Source organism: Eurosta solidaginis, chromosome 3 (genome assembly GCF_040869045.1).
Source record: "Eurosta solidaginis isolate ZX-2024a chromosome 3, ASM4086904v1, whole genome shotgun sequence".
NCBI lineage: Eukaryota > Metazoa > Arthropoda > Insecta > Diptera > Tephritidae > Eurosta > Eurosta solidaginis.
Window position 1 is genome coordinate 72,303,783 of NC_090321.1, and position 21,342 is coordinate 72,325,124.

The window sequence follows — 21,342 nt, forward strand, 5'->3', positions numbered from 1 at the left end:
TTTCATGTGATCATACCAAGTCGTTCCCGAGATAGTCGGGCTAGTACCTTTATGGTGCTTGTTACCGGAACGTACCGGATCTGCATCCGGCAAAGGACCATCATCGGGACACTCCCCAAGGCCTTCGGGGAGTGTCCTTATCGCTACAACAACAACAACTGTACTTCTCTGCCTCTTCAAACCCAATTAAAACAAGGTTTTTTATACTATGTACAAACACACACCAAATTGGAAATTTATACCATTTTTGGGCAATTTATTACGCAATTTATCATATATCAAATTGTAATAATAAATTGCCAATTTAAAAAAAATTTCGTAATAAATTGTTTCAAACTGCAAATACAACCTTGTAAAGTGTGTTTATTGAGTAGATTTAGCGTCAGTTACGCGTGGCTCAACTATATGGTTGGCTCATTGCATCAGCTGTTTTCATTTTTTTCATTTCACTGGAGTAGGGATTGTCAAAAGAAGATGGCAAACTCAAACACGCAAAAATTTCAAAGTTTTATGTTTTCGTTCCATTCCATTCGTCTAATACCAAGACGCACATTTTGACAGTCTGAACAAAGGTATGTTGTTGCTGTAGAGATGAGCCAACCAGCTATCAAATTACTATTAAAAAAAAAATAAATGTAAGGCGCGATAACCTCCGAAGAGATCTAAGGCCGAGCTTCTCTTCCAATTTGCGTCCTGCTCCTCTTGATTTTCCCTACAAATTGGCCGGACGGGACCTACATGTTTTATGCCGACTCCGAACGGAGTTTTCACTGAGAGCTTTTCATGGCAGAAATACACGAGGAGCGCTTGCCAAACACTGCCGAGGGGCGACCCCGCTTAGAAAAATTTTCTTCTAATTGAAAAACCTTATTTCTAAAATTTTGATGTTGCTTTGCCCGGGAGTTGAGCCCAGGGCATACGGTGTGATAGGCGGACCACGCTACCATCACACCACGGTGGCCGCCAAATTACTATTGTGTTAGCTAAATTGAGTTGTATGAACACTACTCAATTTAAATCAAAATTGCCTAATTTTTTTTTTCTGTTTGAACATAGTATTAGGTGTTTTGCTTTTGTAGCGTTTTTTTAGCATTTTTAATCCTTGCTCATAACTTATTCGAGTGTTAAATTGACTTCATTTATTGACTTAATACGTTCACAGATTTACAATAAAATGTATACAAAAAAATTTAATTAAAATCATCAAACAAGTTTCCGTTTTAACGTTTGCTATTATTAACAGTCTGGAAATAATGGAATACAATTTTTGTAATTCAGCTTTAATTGACATCACTGAGATTATTTAATTTTGACATAAATCTTCCTTTCCTTTCTTAATACAATACAACAATAACATCAATATACTTGAGTAATTTACATACTATATTTAAATATCTGTTCGTTTAATTGAGTGCATTTTGTGATTTCCTACTTCACAAATCAAAGTAGGCAACTTGAGTGTAAGACATAAATATTTGCTTTAGTGTTTTGAATAATATCTTGCGACATTCCAAATCTAACAAATTTAAGCAACATAAACTTCGAACTCCTTGAAAGCAACCTCCTCACCGCCATATGGAATGTAGCAGCTGCCATGCGATGGTTGCACTTTGCCCACTGTAATAGTGCCATTGTGTGTAGCACGTCCAATGAATAGCGGTTCACCTTCACTAGTCTCGCCAGCAGGGAAAGCATTTGGTGGAATATTACCATCTTGAACGCGTACCCATTGACCGCCACCAGAGCAAAGAACTTCATATTCGGCAACAGCATGTTCACCACCACCCCAAGCAACATAGCAATTACCATGTGAAGGTTGCAATTTTCCAGGGATGAGATCACCCCCGTGACGAGCACGAGCTATATACAATTGTTCGCTACCATCAAAGCCACCTTCAACAGCGCTAGGTGGCACGGTGCCATTAGCAGCGGGCACCCAACAGCCTGAACCACGGCATGGTGGTGCAAAACCCATAGCAGGTGCGTTGAACTGTGGAGTATCTGTTAAAAAAAAAAAAATAACAAAAAAAATTGAATCTGTATTTAATACAAAAAGATAAAAATCAAGTAAACTCACCTTCAAACACCCACGAGCCACTTGCACCCCAACCGGTGCAAACGCCCACAAAGTTAACGGGGAATAAGTCGGGTGCGTTGTAAGACATAAATGCAGCTGCCTCACCCTCACGGCCCACAGTTATAACATTATCATACCAGCGCACCCAGAAGCCACGGTATTCACCTGCTGCCAATATGCCAGGTGTATTCACTTCGACTACATCGGGCTTCTGACGATTCCTGCGTATCACCGATTTGGTATTCTCCCAACCGCCAATAAAGATTTCATACAAGGGTTCTGCCTCAACGGGTGCTGGAGCTAATGCCAAATGAGCATCGTGTGCAGCACGAACTCTGAAATTTACTCCACGTCCAGAAACGGGATGGAATTTGTATTCCAATTTGTCAGGTGTGTTGAATTCTGCAAGATACATAGATAAGAGAAAGAGAAATGATTAATGATCGCCATAATCACATGAATGTGATAATTGATCTTGAGAGGGCAATTCAAGTTTAAGCTGAATTGTGTTAAAGAAAACCTTTGTTACTTAATATATAGATTTGGAGCACATCAGTTTTTATCTTTTACTATAAGATCTGGCAGTCGTTGCTCTGATTCTAAATTCTCCCCTCTAGCTCCGCTCCATTTCGTCTGCCACAACATCCCCGACAGGCTAAGTTATATTTCACATTTAGAGTGTGCGAAGGATAAGTTGCAGAGGGTGACTGGACAGAAGCGACTGGAGCCGAGTCATCGTGCCGTCTGTATATCGTGGCCTAGTCGTAGCTTCTGGTACTTGCGGGGCTGTAAATTTGAAGCCGAATGGTTACAACAGTTAATGGCATCTGGCGTTTCCTAAGTTTATAAAGGGTCAATGCTGATTATGTGTATCCTTGTGTGTCGCATTGTTTCCACAAGTGTGATGAAAGGTTTGCTGGGTGCACCTTCTCGACATGGTCATACAGCGTGCTGTGGCCTTCAGGTTTAAAAGAAGCATGCCGTCGCTGCAGGCTACGTAGATTGGCGTCTATGATTTGGAGAGAGGATACTGAGCCAATAAGATGAGTTATGGTAAGAAGTAGCAATCCCATTGATAAGATGGACAATATCCCACCCCTATCTATTGATGGGGGTTTTGATGTTGGCTTTGCTTTCTCTGTTAGACGACGTATACATCTGTTGCACATGTATGCGTAGAAAGCCTGGATAAACCTGATGACCAAAGGTGTGTGATGTGTGTAACTTCCCTAGGTCGCGGGCTCGGAGTATGTGGAACCTCAACCGAAAATAGCTCGGCTGCGGAAGTCCGCGTAGACACTTGAAAGGTGTCGCCACATAAAGTACGTAAAGCTTGGTCAGACCTGCTCATTCAGACAGGCCCTTCGGGAGCTTCGTGATGGCTGTGGTTGCTATCCAATTGCGAAAGAGTTTTTAACTCGAATATGGAGTTGCAACCGGATGCCATGGCAATATAATCGAAGAGAATTTAGAAAAGCTGCCAACTTAATCAATGTGATGGTGTGTCCACACGCAGAATGAATTGGACCCATGGCGGAACGATACAAGGTGGCAGCATGGTGACATACCTACAAACATAAAAAAAGTTCCATGTACTTTGTTTTTGTAAATTCGATGGACAAATGTCAAAATCGTACTACGCCGGAAGTTGATGTACCTAGTCAAATAAAAAAAGTTTATAATCAGCTGTCCCATGCTGCCACCTTGTATCGTTCCGCCATGAATTGGACCAAGGTGATCGGGCCTTCAACGCTGGTCAGCGTGAGGTAAGGCCGAATCCAGCAAGTAATCACGTAAAACTTTTCATATGCCCCCATATCTCGCTATCCCTACACTTCTTTCTCTTGTTCCTCCCTAATCCTTTCCTTTTCTCTCATTTTCTGTCAATCTTCTTGTTTCCAAATTTCATTGTCAGTAATATTCTTATTCCTATTCGTTCTCCGTTCTGCCAAATTTCAACTTAGTGATACAAATTGTTGCGGATATATATTAAACTTAGCTTCCACCTTGTGGGGGCGTGGCACCGCCTACTTTTCCAAAATTTACTATTGATTGATGCAGAGAACACATGTCATGAATCCAGGAAAGAGATTCGGATTCATGTTTGGGGGTGTGCCACCGGCAATTTTTCAAAACCATATATAAGCTCCAACCAAACTGAACCTACGGCTGAGGGATCTGGAAGTCCAAAAAATATACCGGCATAATAATATAGCATGGAATTAGATAGCAAAAGAGATAGCCAGAAAAGAGTGCAATGTGGCGAAAAACTCTTTACCACCCCCATTGCTTGCCCGCCTGAGGGAAATTGAAGAATTCTCTCTTAAAGTAACGAACTTATTATATGCTGAACGGATTGATTGCGACGTTTCAAAGTCTCTGTTGGCATGTTTTAATATAAGAGTTGAATCAATCTCCAATTCAGTGGGTGTCTTCCTCCTCCGCTCCTGGGGTTTTCTATGGGAATCTATACTGAGCCGGAATTTCTTTATATATTTGCATAACATCACCTATGTACATTTACTCATGTCTCTTGCAATGGCTACTAAAATCCACAGACCCAAAGATTCGAGGGGCAAAAAATCGTTCCGGAGGCAGTCGGGCTATTACTAGAATGTGCTAGCACAGGAGCGTGTCGCATTTATATTAGGCAAAGGACTGCCCACATCCCTAATACTCCCTCAATTTTTCAGTGAGCGTTTTTGCGATTAAAACCGTTAACAACAACTTTCTTCGATGCACGCCGTTGACATCACGGGCAGTAGCATACATCTTCCGCACAACTTTTCTGGGAAATTTATTATTTCGAGGAATATATCTAGGGTCAATGCACGAATGATTCTTTATGGACTCCTGGGTTCACATTATTTCCGGCGTCGATGCAGGTTCTCACAGTTCCCAAAATTTGATCTGGTTTGGAACCAATTATTCCCATAAAGGAACTGAATATATAGTTAACTATAGTATGAAGGAAGGGGGACCCCTATAGTAAAAAACTAGATCTAACGGAAGACTTTTTAACTAGCCTTAGGTACTTTAGATAATGTAATTTACAGGGGGACTATTTTCCACCCATAGAACAACATAAACTACTCCGCATATATACAAAATTTATGTCCCACCCTGTGAGAAGTAGAGGTTTTCCCTAAAGGGTATGAACTAAGATTGGTTGACCATCAAGTTTACGTGGAATTATACCGTCAAGTAAATAAATAGAATAAGGCCAAACTAAGAAAAAGAGAAATATGACATCATTTTAAAGTGAAGCATAGTGAAATTAAAGAATTAAAAAAAATTGTACGTATGTCTTCTCGCCAGAAGCTTCTGGCTACCACATACCTACAAGCATCAAGTGCAAACATTAAAATACATTTATTTGTTTATAAGTGTGAATTCTAAGTAGAACAACACTTTAATGTTAAGGCGCCATTCTCTTTTTTCTTTAAAGTATTTGATAGTTTACCTGTGAAAGCCCCAAAAAAAAGAAACTTAACTTGTTTGTAGATACATACATATCTGCCTAATTTAAACATGCTACGAGTAATAGGTTCGGTTGAACAACTGGTCTGTGAGGACCTCACATAGACTGAATTAGGGCATAGTGTTACCAGAAGTTTGCTTAACAACTAAGCTGGAACCCCCTATCAGAAACCAGGACCTATGCTATAAAATAACTCCGTCCTCTTGGCAAATGCTAGAAACTTTCTAGCACCTCAGCTACTTGCTGTGTCTAGATATGATAGCTGTGCCATTCCTAATAGCTGAAGTCTTAGCCTTGCGAGCACAGGACACGAGCACAAGACGTGTTCGATCGTTTCCTCCTCTAAACCGCAGTTTGTACATCAGATATCACGGACAATGCCTAATTTAGAAGCATGTGACGCCAGAAGGTGGTGTTTAGTAAGAATACCCATAATGAGCCTACAGTCCCCTCTTTTTAATGATAAGAGTAACTTTGTTAATCTAAGGTTGTAAGACCTGCACATGATCTTCGAGACTTTGCAGCCCCGCATTCGGTTCCACGCCTTTCCCGCTTGGTCGACCGTGTGCAGCCCTCGTCTTCTTTAAATTTTGCTCAATCTGACTGGTACGTCTACGTAACAAGCTTCGGGCGATGCGCCCTGTTTAGCTAGCTCATCCGCTTTTTCATTTCCATTTATTCTCAAACGCCCAGGGATCCCTACCTCTAGGGTACCAAGTTGTCTGTCCAAAATTTGATAACGCTATACTACTATGGCCCTGTGGTCTGGGCTCAAGCTGTCCCGAGGCATTGAGTCTCGTTGCAGCTGTTAACCCTGTGTTCTTCGCCACGAGGTCTACAGGTGGAATGTGCAGAATGGCATACTGTGCAGCCCAATAAACAGTTATATATTATATATTAGAATAAAAGTTATAACAAATGAGTGTACTTGTCTATATAAAATTGTGTACACATAAAAATCGCGCTTATTAAAAAAATTAAGCTCGAGTTTTAGCATACATACTCATGTGTGCACAAAAAAAGCTGCAAAAATTATAAACAAGACATACTTATGTGCATATGTATGTAGCGTACCCCAATTCCTCTCATCTCCCTCACCCTTCTCTTTCAGCATTCTGATCGGATTTGATTTCATCTCCAGCATGAAAAACTCCTGTGCGGGGGCTTCCGCTCCTCTTACCACATTCATCATTAATTTTCTGGTGGTGGGGCAATAATATTGGACGGGAATCTGACGCTAACCACCGTGTGCCCGGGACTGTGAGAAATTGCTTGTGGCATCTAGCTATTTTTTTATGAAAATTATCTGCGTGCCCGGGCGTAATGATATATTGATATAACGCGAAGAACGAAAATCGACACTGATGATGGCACAACGCCAAATTTAACAAGGAATGGCAGACAATCGTTCCAATATACATCACGCCCAGTAAAAGGCATTGACCCTCTTTGGATATATGTATTTACAAATGGTATGCTCAATCGGTCCGCGAGTTATGCTATCTAGTTTTTGGAGAAAATAGCGGTGAATTTCAAATATTTCGAAAACGTATTTATTGAAAAATTAGCTCCAAACTCTTTATCTGTTTTAAAATTTAAAAACGCTTTGGTTTGTCAAATGTACCAGACTCCATGAAGAAGGCGCAAAAACGCACCGAAATGGATAGGAGAAAAAGGAAAACTCTGTGTTTGCCTCGAAGTTTGAAAACGGCCGTAAAGCTTAACAAATGATGTATATTGTTCTCGAAACGAACGAAAATCGACACTGATGATGGCACAACGCCGAAACCGATCTGTCTCGAAATTTGACAAGAAATGACGGAAAATCGTTCCAATATACATCATTTATCCACCCTGTCGGGAAATCAACAAAAAATAAGTCACTTAATACTATGTTCAAACAGAAAAATAAATTGAGGCAATTTCGATTTAAATTGAGTGGTGTTCATACAACTCAATTTAGCTTACACAATAGTAATTTGATAGCTGGTTGGCTCATCTCTACAGCAACAACATACCTTTGTTCAGACTGTCAAAATGTATAACAAATGCTTACAAATGCTTCGTAAAAAATTACAAATCCCGAGACTGAAAAAGCGTAGTATGTCGGCTTCGGCATCTCTATTATGCACCCAAAAATGCATGAACTTAAAAATGATAGCGCCTTATCTCATTTTATTTTATTTTGACTCGTAATACATAAATCTTCATTTAATTTTTGTTTTTTCTTTTTTTTTAGTTTCGCGAAAATCATTTTCAAGTACAATTAGCGTTGATTTGTATTTAAATTATTTTTGCATTGAAATCTGCATGAAACACATCCCGAGCTATGGTTGTACATGTAAAGAAAAATGTTCAAACTAGTCGTTCAGTTAGTATCGTATAGTACTGTGCAGAATAATAGCAGTCAAAGTAACAAACATGGAGTTTAGCTTCGCCATAGGTAAGTATTTTTAACAAATCTCTGCTCAGTTACGGATTCATAATAGTTGTGAGATAATTTACAACTGGCTGTTTTGACTGCTGGGATCGTAGTACATCCATATTGATATGTAATGACCGTATTTAATGAAGGTTGTGATGTCATAATTGTTTTTTATGCCGTACATGTTCTACGTACATATGTATGTACATATATGCGTAATATGTATAAATATACAAATATGTATATGAACATACACATATACATATAATACTTTACAAGGCTACGTCAGTGCAACTGCGAATAATACCACAGTAGTAAGCTGCTATTTGTCCCCGAATGATTCAATCGTTCAGGAACAAGCTTAACTTAACTGATAAACTTGTTGTGACGAGAGACTTTAACGCAAGGGCCGTCGAATATGGAATGTCGAAGACAAACACCTGTAGAAGGTTAGTCCTTCAAATGGCAGCCAGGCTCGGTTTGACCATGCTCAACACTGGCACGACCCCAACATATCGACGGTTGCGCTTTGGATACTCAATCCCCGACATAACATTAGTTTCTGAAAGCCTGCTGCCGACCGCTGCTGGTTGGAGAGTCTTCGAGGACCTTGTTGGCAGCTCTCACAAATACATCACTTTCAACTTTTATGATCCTGGTCAGCGGTAGATTTCAAACGGGTCAGGCAAAACATTGGCATGGGACGCATGCAAGGTCGACTCTGTCATGCTCTCAGTTCCGGGGGATGCCCGATGAACAACCAACAACTTCAGTGCGACGAAGGAGATGGTTGAAAAAAAACAATGCGCTGTCTTCGCCATGCAAGCAGTCCTTTTGAACATGGTCTTGGACCGCCTGTGTTTGCCATTAATCTACTCAGATTCACTATTGAGTGCCCAGCCCCTTCGCAGGCTCCTCGGTATGCTCCGAGAAGGTAAGGGGATTCAAGGGGTTGATAAGTGAAATACAAAGCTTTATAGCTTCAAAGCATCCGCAATCCAATTGTCAACCTCTCCTACGCGAGGGGCATCCTGTTACATGAATGTATCATACATATATTTAGCAGGCGGGGCTCTGGCGACCCCAAGTTTCTCATAGAACTAGGGGGTGGGGCGGGATGGCCTAGACGTTTAATGTGGCCATATAAATCGTTCTCGAGTTGGTCGGGCTAGTACCTTAATGGTGAGTTGTTACCGGAACGTACCGGATCTATATCCGATCCGATAACACTTCCCAAAACCTTCGGGGAGTGTCTTTGTCGTTAATACAACAACAACAACAACAACAAGGTAAACTTACTATCTAGCTTCACGCCCAGATATTTAATTGAAGCTCGTGCTGGTCCCCAACCGTCATATTCCTTGCTAACTGGAGACCGGGTTGAACCATACCGATACATCTTCTCGGTGAGAAAAGAAAGCAATATACGACAGCGGATTGGAAGCGAGTACAGCTGCTGCTTTCATATATGTGCGAGAAGAATCGATTCGATACTGGCAAGTCCATAGGAGCAACAGCACCGTAGAAAAGTGGACCAGGGTACTAATTCCTGAACTGAACCCATGGTTGAAGTGACCACGCGGAAAAAGAAGTGGAACCGGCCATGTTTGGGCTCAATTTCAACACGCTGAAATAATAAACAGTTAACTGACAGCCAGCAATAGCTTATGAAATTTCGGGAAAAGGGCAAATCGGTAATCATCGCCATACAGAATCAGCCAGATGAGATGCGCAAAACACTGAAGCGCTAATTGCAGCCATCGACATACATATGCATACTCGCTTCGAGGTTACGCTTCACCGCTTCTACCGGACAGGATATTGGCAAAGCTAAAGGGGACCCAACCGTCATCACCATACCGGCCATTAAAAATAAAGCTGTATAACTTTTTGAGAGATCATATAATGCAGTTACCATAGAACAATAGAAGAACTTTCACATAGGAAGCGTGGCGTAACACCTGGAAATCGTTCTTTCTAGCGTAGAAGTAGCACAGCAAGGTAACACCAAATCGGGGCGAGTTTCAGTGTTTGCAACATTTGACGTAACACACCTTGAACAGCGCGAGATGGGCAGAATGCTGGCAGTCTTGCAGCAATGATTCCAAAACCAATGCTACGTGCAGAAGTTGTCAAAGAGATCACTTGCTCATATACTGACCTCAGACGGCTCGCGCACCATGAAAGCCACATGTAGATCTACACAAGTATTAATTCGATGCAACAGCAGACGACATTGCCGCAGTCATTACAGCCCGAAATACAAGAGAAGCACTCGAAAAGCTTAACAAGGTTATGAACCGCTCGAAAGAATGCTTAGAGAAGTACGGTCTCCAGCTGGTAGCAAGGAAAAAAGAGTTGATAGTCCTAGCAAAGAAGCAGTTACCGCTAGCAGTTGACTTCGAGACCTTATCTGATAAAATAAGTTCAATGTATGCAGTGAACTACTTAACTATAAGATTAGACCTTACACTATTATTTTGGGCGCACATTTAGCATGCAGTAGAGATGGCATCGAAACAGGTATCATTGCTAAGCAGATGGATAGTAAAAGAAAGCTACTGTTGGAGATCATCTACGTCACTGTACAGCTCCGAACTGTGAGCAAAAACACTGCAGAAGAAGAATCACTGTAAGCTCCCTGAGAGTAGCAATGAAGCAATCCCCTTATTAGCGCTATAAAGAAGAAGGCTATGGAAAACAAACCGTACTGATCAAGAGCTCATGTAAATCGTTAGTGAGGAAAGCATGGAAGAAACCTATAATCTATGGTCTAGAACGCTGAAAAAATTAACAAGGAAGACCAAGAAAACGGAGTTATTTTATAACATAAGCCCTCGTTCCCAAATGGGGGTTTTCCGTTTGGTCGTCAAACAATTTCTGATAGCACTATGGAATTTTCACTGAAAAGTTTATCATGGCACAAATACACTCGGAGTATTTGCCAAATCACTTCCGAGCGGCGACCCCAATTAGAAGGGAGTTGAACACTGGACCCTCCGTGTGGTAGGCGGAGCACAATACAACCCGCCGTTTCTATTTTTATAAAACAAAATAAGATATTTCTCAAAGGGACTGCAGACAATGTGTCTTCGAAATGTAAACACATCATCAATTTCTTATCTTTGTTGCTATTAAAGAAATGTTATCAGTCTTAATGACTCACAAAGTAACTTGCATATCAACAAGATGTGACTCTTCAACTTAGTTTCGATTTCAGTTATCTAGCGAATGTAAAGCTTTGGTTTTACTGTCTGTCATATTAACCGATACGTCTTACCAAGTTTTTTTCTGAATTTAGTTTAAATGTGCAACTAGTGGTTCGATTCTTCCTATAGGTAACATTGAAACCCGGATATCGTAGACTACGGTGATCCTTATAGTACCCAATGAGAGTTCGTAAGTCCTCTCGGGTTAGGATAATGCGTTTGCCTGATTACTCTAGTCGTTCAATTGCATAGATTTCTGTCTTAAAAATTGTGGGTTATCATCCCATTGCCATTGATTTCTTTAAGCTCGGCCCATAGATGCCAACTACCGTTCTTTCGTCATCAAATTTTTATCCATATATAAACCAGACCTCTGCGTCAGGGTCAGTGTCTGGATTTGGGGATTTCTTATGAATTTTCTTATAACTTTATAACAATATGCCCTGTCATGTTATCGCTCTAGAGCTCAAATATATTTTGAAGTCTTAGTACAGCACGTGTTGCACTTATAAGAATAGCTCCCTTATTCCTTGTAAGGCTCCAAGTGTTTAGCAGGGGACGCTGTCATCGCACCCGCTATTCCAATACAAACTAGTCGGTGCAGTTTGCGTAATTTGGTTAATACTGCCCTTTGCGTGCTCTTCGGTCGTCAAACCAAGCAAGCAAGGGTGACTATTAGCTTTACAAAAGTATTAAAAGTAGAATACATAATTTTTGGCGATAGCACCCATGTTTTGCCATAGAGTCGGTACAGGCGAAGAAAGCTCTTGTTGGTTTGTTTAAGTTAGCATCTAGATGAGAGGGGGACAGTTTTGTGAAGAATGGTAGACAGTCCTTTGGTATCACACCACCTTTCAGTGATGCGCAGGGCTTGTTGCATGCGACTGGATATCGCTTCCTCGTGCATTCTTGTGATGCTTACTTAATACTACGCCCTTGTGTGTCAAATCCATTGGATTTTAGTAAAACTGGAGAACGTTATCTAAGACTAGGGTCCACAAGAGAGGAGAGAGTACTCCCCCTTTAGGGCATCCCCTAGTGGCCACAATTGACACAGTAGTCCCTCCCAGCTCAATACTCATTTTTCTTCACAATCACAGCTTGTTGTGTTGTGTTATCGAAAGTTCCCGAAACGTCAATAAAAGCGCAGAAGAGTTATAGTTGTAGACTCCAAAGCCTTTTAAATTTCAGGCTATGAATAGCCGTCCGGCCGGCCCGGCTTTGAGTCGGCATAAAACATGTAGGTGCCGTCCAGTTAATTTGTAGGAAAAATTAAAAGGAGCACAACGCAAATTGGAAGAAAATCTCGGCCTAAAATCTCTTCGGTGGTTATCGCGCCTTTCATTTATATTTATTTTTTATGAATAGCCGTCTCCGTGAACTTTCCACACTAATAGGCAAATTAAGTCCGACACAGAGGAGTTTGTTTGGGTTAACCTCACTAATATGATGATCCAAAATGTTCTCCGTACCACTTAGGAGAAACGAACTAAGGCTAGTTGGTCGATACGACGAGGGCAGTTGCACGGGGTTTTCTCGCTTTGGTATGAATACTACCTTCATCTCTGTCCACCTGTTTAAATTGTATTCATTATTCTAAAATTCGTTTACTTTTTCCAAAACCCAATTAACGTTTTCTAAAATGCAGTTCACAATTCTAAAATCCAACTGACTTCCTAATTCAGAACTAGAAATGGCGTCGTGGGTCTACATAATACTTAAAAAAGAAATCCGAAACCATGGCGGAACGATACAAGGTGGCAGCATGGTTACATACCTACAAACATATATAAAAATTCTATGTACTTTGTTTTTGTAAATTCGATGGACAAATTTCAAAATCGTACTGCGCCGGAAGTTGATGTATCAAATCAAATAAAACAAGTAAGGAAGGCTAAGTTCGGGTGTAACCGAACATTACATACTCAGCTGAGAGCTTTGGAGACAAAATAAGGGAAAATCACCATTTAGCAAAATGAACCTAGGGTAACCCTGGAATGTGTTTGTATGGCATGTGTATCAAATGGAAGGTATTAATGATTATTTAAAACTTAGTGAGCCTTAGTTCTATAGGTGGACGCCTTTACGAGATATCGCAATAAGGGTAGACCAAGGGTGACTCTAGAATGTGTATGTACGATATGGGTATCAAATTAAAAGTATTAATGAGGGTTTTAAAAGGGAGTATCCCTTAGTTGTATATGTGAAGGCGTTTTCGAGATATCGACCAAAATGTGGACCAGGGTGACTCAGAACATCTTCTGTCGGGTACCGCTAATTTATTTATATATGTCATACCACGAACAGTATTCCTGCCAAGATTTCAAGGGCTTTTGATTTCATCCTGCAGAACTTTTTAATTTTCTTCTACTTAATATGGCAGGTGTCACACCCATTTTACAAAGTTTTTTTCTAAAGTTGTATTTTGCGTCAATAAACCAATCCAATTACCATGTTTCATCTCTTTTTTCATATTTGGTACAGAATTATGGCATTTTTTTCATTTTTCGTAATTTTCGATATCGGAAAAGTGGGCGTGGTCATAGTGGGATTTCGGCCATATTTTATACCAAGCTAAATGACTTCAGATAAGTACGTGAACTAAGTTTAGTTAAGATATATCGTTTTTTGCGCAAGTTATCGTGTGAACGGCCGAGCGGAAGGACAGACGGTCGACTGTGTATAAAAACTGGGCGTGGCTTCAACCGATTTCGCCCATTTTCACAGAAAATAGTTATCGTCATAGAATCTATGTCCCTACCAAATTTCACAAGGATTGGTAAATTTTTGTTTCGACTTATGGCATTAAAAGTATTCTAGACGAATTAAATGAAAAAGGGCGGAGTTACGCCCATTTTGAAATTTTGTTGTATCTTTGTATTTTGTTGCACCATATCATTACTGGAGTCGAATGTTGACATAATTTACTTCTATACTGTAAAGATATTAAATTTTTTGTTAAAATTTTATTTTAAAAAGATTTTTTTTTTAAAGTGGGCGTGTTCGTCATCCGATTTCGCTAATTTTTATTTAGCACACATATAGTAATAGGAGTAACGTGCCTACCAAATTTCATCATGATATCTTCCACGACTGCCAAATTACAGCTTGCAAAACTTTTAAATTACCTTCTTTTAACAGTGGGCGGTGCCACGCCCATTGTCCAAAATGTTTCTAATTTTGTATTTTGCGTCACAAGGTCAACGCATCTACCAAGTTTCATCGCTTTATCCTTCTTTGGTAATGAATATCGACAAAGTGGGCGTGGTTGTAGTCCGATTTCGTTCATTTTAAATAGATCTGAGATGAGCGCCCAGGAACCTACATACCAAATTTCATCAAGATATCTCAAAATTTACTCAAGTTATCGTGATTACAGACGGACGGACGGACGGACGGACATGGCTAAATGAATTTCTTTTTTCACCCAGATCATTTTGACATATAGAAGTCTATATCTATCTATGCCGTTACGGATTACCGTTATGCGAACAAAGTTAATATACTCTGTGAGCTCTGCTCAGCTGAGTATAAAAAGTTTATAATCAGCTGTCCCATGCTGCCACCTTGTATTGTTCCGCCATGTCCGAAACGCAGCGGCTTAGAATATCAATAACTGGAAATAAATTTTTGTTTTTTTTTTTGATAGCACCAGACGAAGAAAAAGAAAGTAGGTGTGGCCTCATCATGTATTGTTATTTTTGGAGCAAAACAAAATCATATGCGAACAAACACGTACACATATAATTGTACATGCATACATACAAACATTTAAAAATTCTATGAAATAATTTATTTCATATAAATTGTCCATTCATGGTATGTAGCAACAGTAGACAACGCCGCTCTTTTTTATTAGAAGCTGGCCGGCAGCTGCTTATTCAAGTTTTTTGTTTTCTCTCAAATTTAGGTAGATATATTTTATTTTCGTTTTTTTCTATTAACCGGGTCTGATCTTTTGTGTGTATAGGTAAACTTGTTTGTACAGTGGAAAGCAAAATATTTGCAGCTAAAATGAGTTTTTTTTCCCTGTGCGCAAGACTGAAGTTCAAAGTCAATGGATAGTTTGGTTCTTATCAGTTTGGTTTCAAGTTTGGCTAGTCTCGACGGGAGCTGCCAAATTCTGGAGATGGCATTGGATTAGAAAATCGACCAGTACCACTCTTATGCTGACTTCAAAACAGCTTTTGACAGCGCGATAAGGAGAGGCCGATATCCCACGATGCCTGTGTTCGAGTTCTCTGCAAAGCTTCTTCGGCCATGTCAAACGACGTTGTGCAATACACAAACACCTACGTTAGGATTCTACAGCAAAAGGGCCTTAATGCAAGATAATTCGGCCAGTAGAAAAAAAAGCTGCTACTTAAATGTGAAAATCTTTTTATATAAATTTTGAGATGATAATTCCGGTACATATGTATGTATAAGTGAACAATTTTCAAAATTAAAAAAGAAGTCCGAAACGCAGCGGCTTAGAATATCAATAACTGGAAATAAATTTTTTTTCTTTTTGAAAGCACCAGACGAAGAAAAAGAAATTAGGTGGCCTCATACATGCACTGTTATTTTTGGAGCAAAGCCAAATCATATGCGAACAAACATGTACACACATAATTGCACAAACATACAAACATTTAAAAATTCTATTAAATAATTTATTTCATTTAAATTTTCCAGTCCAAAGTCAATGGATAGTTTGGTCCTTATCAGTTTGGTTTCAAGTTTGGCAAGTCTCGACGGGAGCTGCCAAATTCTGGAGATGGCATTGGATTAGAAAATCGACCAGCACCACTCTTATGCTGACTTCAAAACAGCTTTTGACAGCGCGATAAGGAGTGGCCGATATCCCACGATGCCTGTGTTTGAGTTATCTGCAAAGCTTCTTCGGCCATGTCAAACGACGTTGTGCAATACACAAACACCTACGTTAGGATACTACAGCAAAAGGGCCTTAATGCAAGATAATTCGGCCAGTAGAAAAAAAGCTGCTACTTAAATGTGAAAATCTTTTTATATAAATTTTGAGATGATAATTCCGGTACATATGTATGTATAAGTGAACAATTTTCAAAATTAAAAAAGAAGTCCGAAACGCAGCGGCTTAGAATATCAATAACTGGAAATTAATTTTTTTTTCTTTTTGAAAGCACCAGACGAAGAAAAAGAAATTAGGTGGCCTCATACATACACTGTTATTTTTGGAGCAAAGCCAAATCATATGCGAACAAACATGTACACACATAATTGCACAATAATACAAACATTTAAAAATTCTATTAAATAATTTATTTCATTTAAATTTTCCATTGATGGTAACAAAAGTAAACAACGCCGCTCTTTTTTATTAAAAGCTGGCCGGGAGCTGCTTATTCAAGGTTTTTGTTTTCTTTCAAATTTAGGTATATTTTATTTTCTTTTTTTATTATTAACCGGTAGAAGGAAAACATGTGTCTGATATTTTGTGTGTATAGATAAACTTGTTTGTACAGTGGAAGGCAAAATATTTGCAGCTAAAATGAGCTTTTTTTTTATTTATTTCCTGTGCGCAAGACTGAAGTCCAAAGTCAATGAATAGTTTGGCCCTTAGCAGTTTGGTTTCAAGTTTGCAAGTCTCGACGGGAGCGGCCAACTCCTTGAGATGGCATTTGATTAGAAAATCGACCAGCACCACTGTTATGCTGACTTCAAAACAACTTTTGACAGCGCGATAAGGAGTGGCCGGTATGCCGCGATGCCTGTGTTTGAGTTCTCTGCAAAGCTTCTTCGGCCATGCCAAATGACGTTGTGCAATACACGAACACCCCCATTAGGATTCAACAAGAAAAGGGCCTTAATGCAAGATAATATAAAAACACATTAAATTACAAACAAATTGCTCAATAAACACAGCTTTTTTTATCAAACAGGTCTTAAATTGACAGCTGTTATATAAATTAAAAAAATATTATAGGAAATGAATGCAAAAAAAGAAAAGAAAATAAGTTAGAAAAATAATAAAAGCATCAAAACCATTGTGTAAAAAACAAGTGTGATATCATATCCGTCAGTTTCGACAGGATGTTTAATATGGCGGCGCACACGGCCGGCTATCTTCAGCGTGTGATAAGACAGGATGAGACCACGAAAGTCACTTAAAAAGGCAGGTGATCGGTTCTCTTTGCAATTTCGACGTCTATGCTGAAGATGTCACACTTATCTTATCCACAATGATCAAAACTACTAGCGTTTCCGAGATGGTCGGGCTAATACTTGAATCTATGTACATAGAGAACACTCTTTAAACTTTCGAGGAGTGTCTTAATTGTTACAAAAACAACAACAGCAATAAAACATTTAATAAATAAATTGTAAAGCTAGAATTTTAAACATTACACTTTAAAGATATTATAAAACCGTGTGCCTCATGAATCTACAACCATTACAAACTAGATTTCTCATCCTCAATCCATGAATCAAAAACGATTTTTCGTGTTTTTAACAAAACCCGCGCTCTTGCTTACATTTTATGTTTATAAATATGTTTTTTTTTTCGAGTTTGACGTGTCTTATATTTCAATTTATTGTCATAATTAAACGTGAAATGTGCCGCCTGGACGGCTTTGTTTAAAATATATTACATAGTGAATGAGACAAATGTGTGATATCTAAAGCATAGACATCAAAATAACAAAGAGACGCTCACCTGACTTTTATAGTTACTACCGTGGCCTCATCCTGCGCCTATTTTTATCATCCGCTGAAGATAGCCGACCATATGGGCCGCCATATTGAACATCCTGTCGAGTCATTTTGACGGATGAGATATCACACCTGTTTTGTACTCTATGATATGTTGTTTTCCCATTTAACAAATTAAATGAAGTCAGCTTGAACGTAATATAAAGGGCGCTCTCCTTAAAATTTTACTTTTATAGAAACACACATTTTTTTTTCACAAATAAAGTTTTTATCGGAGCATCTCAAAATTTAAAATAAAAAAATTTTCAAGTAAAAATAACGGTTTTTAATTAAAAAACGCGGAAAAAATTAAAATAATGATACTTTTTCAAAAAATTATTCATTGTGCTAGACCAAACGTGCTAATACTTCGCTCGCTACTGTACATGTATGCATGTGTGGTATTGAACACACTTAAATACCGGCAAGCATACATACAAATATATCACCTTGACATTGCATTTGCTTACATTTTCTATTAGAGCATGACGTAATGTTCTCATATTTGCATACAGTGTTTGGAATTATGAGAAACGCCCTTTATTTTGAAATTGATATATGTAAGTGCACTTTTTGTGACGAAAATTGCTAATGTGTATTAAGTTAATATATCTATACCAACCAATATCTAGGTTGAATTGGTCGGTGAAGAAAGACTTCACATAGACTGAATGTGTCCATAGGGTTGACAACCAAATGGGAAACCGGTGCCAGGAATTAAGGGCCAGTTAATGGTGGCTTAACCAGATAAAACAGCTGATCGAACCAACCTTATGGAAATCAATGTAATCGATTAATGGTGCCATACCACAATAAAGCCATAACCATATCATAGCCAACCATTTGGTTTTTCGCCATATCCATAACCTAAAAACATTTGAGTTGGAGAACTCATTAACTTTTTGTAGATTTCATTTATTGTTTTGAATACGAGTTGACTAAGAGACTTATTTTTTGTGGTATGTATTTGTAATTTTTTGCGTTTTCTTCATTTTTATGAAATTTTCACGATTTTTAGGTTAATGCATCAATAAGTGATGCCAATTTGATATGGATAAGTAAAAATATAAAAATATGGTTATGAGTATGGCGTTATGACTATGTCAACTTTAACTAGGGCTTTAAGGGCCTGGAAAATTTGCTAAATCCATATCCATATAAAACAGCTGATCCAACCTATCTTATGGAAATCAATGAATTGGTCAATGGCCCTAACCATAACCATACCATTGCCAACCAATTGGTTTTTCGCCATATCCATAACCTATAAATATTTGAATTGGTAAATTTACTAAATTTTTGGATCATTCTTATTTTTTGTTTTGAATACGTTTTACTACGTGCTTTTTATTCGTGGAATTTGATTGTCTTTCGTTCTTTTTTATGAGTTTGTCAAATTGTTTAGGTTAAAGGGCGAATTAAACTTCCTTAACCCTAACGCCCTAGTTGTAACCATACCCATATTCATAACCATATCCAATATGATCGATTAATGGTGCCTTAACTTAAAAATCGTGAAAATTTCATAAAAATGAAGAAAACTCAAAAAATTACAAACATATTCCAAAAAAAATAAGTCTCTTAGTCATAACGTATCCAAAACAATAAATAAAATCTACAAAAAGTTATTAAATTCACCAACTCAAATATTTTTAGGTTATGGATATGGCAAAAAACCAAAAACCAATTGGTTGGCTATGGTATGGTTATGGCGTTAGCGTTATGGTATGACACCATTAATCTATTACATTGATTTCCATTAGGTTCGATCAGCTGTTTTATCTGGTTATGGTTTTATGGTTATAAGTTACCATTAATTGATCCTTTAGGCACCAACAACCGATGCCAAAATGGTAATGATTATGGCGTTATGACTATGTCAACTTTGACAGGCCCTTAAGCCGCTTACATACATAACTTACATTTTTTTCACTGAACGTCTTCATCAAAATTCCTGCATAAATTAATTGAATAAAATTGTTGACCTAAGTTCGCTTTTAATGAAGATATATAAAGTACAGTTAGAACTCTCTTGCTATTAAATTAAACAATCAACAAAGTGAATTTAAACTTGTCAATGTCATTTATTACAAGATAAAATATTGATGAGCTAATGCCAATTGACGTATTTACTGAAAAAACAACAACAAAAAACGCTTTAAAGCGGTCGATTAATGAGATTTTCTTAGCACTTTCAAAGTCCCTTTCATCTTGCTTCACTATTTTCTCACACATTTTTATTTATAATTTTTTTACTGTTAAATTCATCACTTACCTGGCATTTTTCTTAAGTTTTACTTATTTTTGATTATACCAATACAATTAAATATGTGGAAATTCAATTTGTATCCTCTTCAATTAACTTGCGTACTCAACGAGATTCAAGCTCAAACTGAAGCTAACAAAACTTTGGAGAGCTTTCAAATGCTGTTTGTATTCCCTCGATCTTCATGTTCTTCAAATCGTAAGACATTTTATTGTTATGTATGTATTTTTTATTCCTTCATAGAATGACTAATGGCGTCAAGTAGCCATAACAAGAAGATGCTAGGTGTGTATGAAATGTTGTTGTTGTTGGATTTGTTTTCGTTTGCGCTAGTAATTTTAATACAAATGTGCCTATGTGTTGGAATAAATGCCCTGAAGTAAAGTAGTCAGAAAGTGGACGAGTGTATTACGTATTAGCTGAAAACTACACAGAAAGAAATAAAGTTAGTAAAATCAACAAATCAGCTCCCAAATTCCAGCAGTATCAAGCAAGCAGAAAAGCATTCAGCATTTAGTACCATGTGGTCAGGAGAAATAACCGCTTACACAGACAGCTACAGATTTTGGTCCACCGATGCCGGTCGTAATCGTCCGATAAAACTAAACATATCGCACACTAACTACAAAAGAGTCACAACTTAAAAATTTTCAAAATCGGTTTTTTTCCATAAACCAATTCACAGTACACATCTCTAACTGCCCCTTAAATTTCGTTGTCATTATTTTCTTTAACTGGAAAATTACCGTTATGCCAGTTTTGGTGTTGATTGCACCGCTTGCGCTCTATCAACTAAAGAATACTATTTTTAGTTGTGTCAATCTGCATAGATGAATGGATTTGCAACTCTTTGTTTCGAGAGAGCGCTGTCAAAATGCACATTTTTTATAACATTTGTCAATGATGCCACTCCAAACAAAAATGAATGGATCTGAATATGGGGATTTTAGACACACATTTCGGTGATTATAGTTTCAATCATTTAATAAAATGATAGTCGTAAAATATTTATTTCCTTAAAGTTATTTTACAATAATACGACTAGTTAGAGTTAAATATAAACAAATCTAAGTAAAACTAACATTTCGATTAAATTAATTAGTCAAATATTGTAACGCATTTAACTCGCAGTGAAAACCATATATTCTTTGGAAATTTCAGTAAATC

General features: G+C 38.2%; 2 protein-coding genes across 8 annotated transcripts in view; one reads left to right on the forward strand and one right to left on the reverse strand.

The window, feature by feature from the left end:
- Dyb (Dystrobrevin) overlaps window positions 1-21,342 on the forward strand; it is a 352,841-nt gene that overhangs the window by 151,874 nt on the left and 179,625 nt on the right. For 6 of the 7 annotated variants that reach the window (XM_067772266.1, XM_067772261.1, XM_067772264.1 and 3 more), the window contains one exon: window positions 7,798-8,001. The exons of the other annotated variant lie outside the window; for it this stretch is intronic. The gene's annotated coding sequence lies outside the window, so the exon portion shown is untranslated. The remainder of the gene's footprint in view (window positions 1-7,797; window positions 8,002-21,342) is intronic. 7 annotated transcript variants of the gene reach the window in all.
- On the reverse strand, window positions 1,125-20,356 carry LOC137243931 (uncharacterized). The gene is made up of 3 exons (XM_067772289.1): window positions 20,185-20,356; window positions 2,078-2,479; window positions 1,125-2,001 (listed from the first exon to the last, which is right to left on the reverse strand). Exons 1-3 carry the CDS (start codon window positions 20,189-20,191, stop codon window positions 1,526-1,528), a joined length of 885 nt encoding a protein of 294 aa, XP_067628390.1. The 5' UTR covers window positions 20,192-20,356; the 3' UTR covers window positions 1,125-1,525.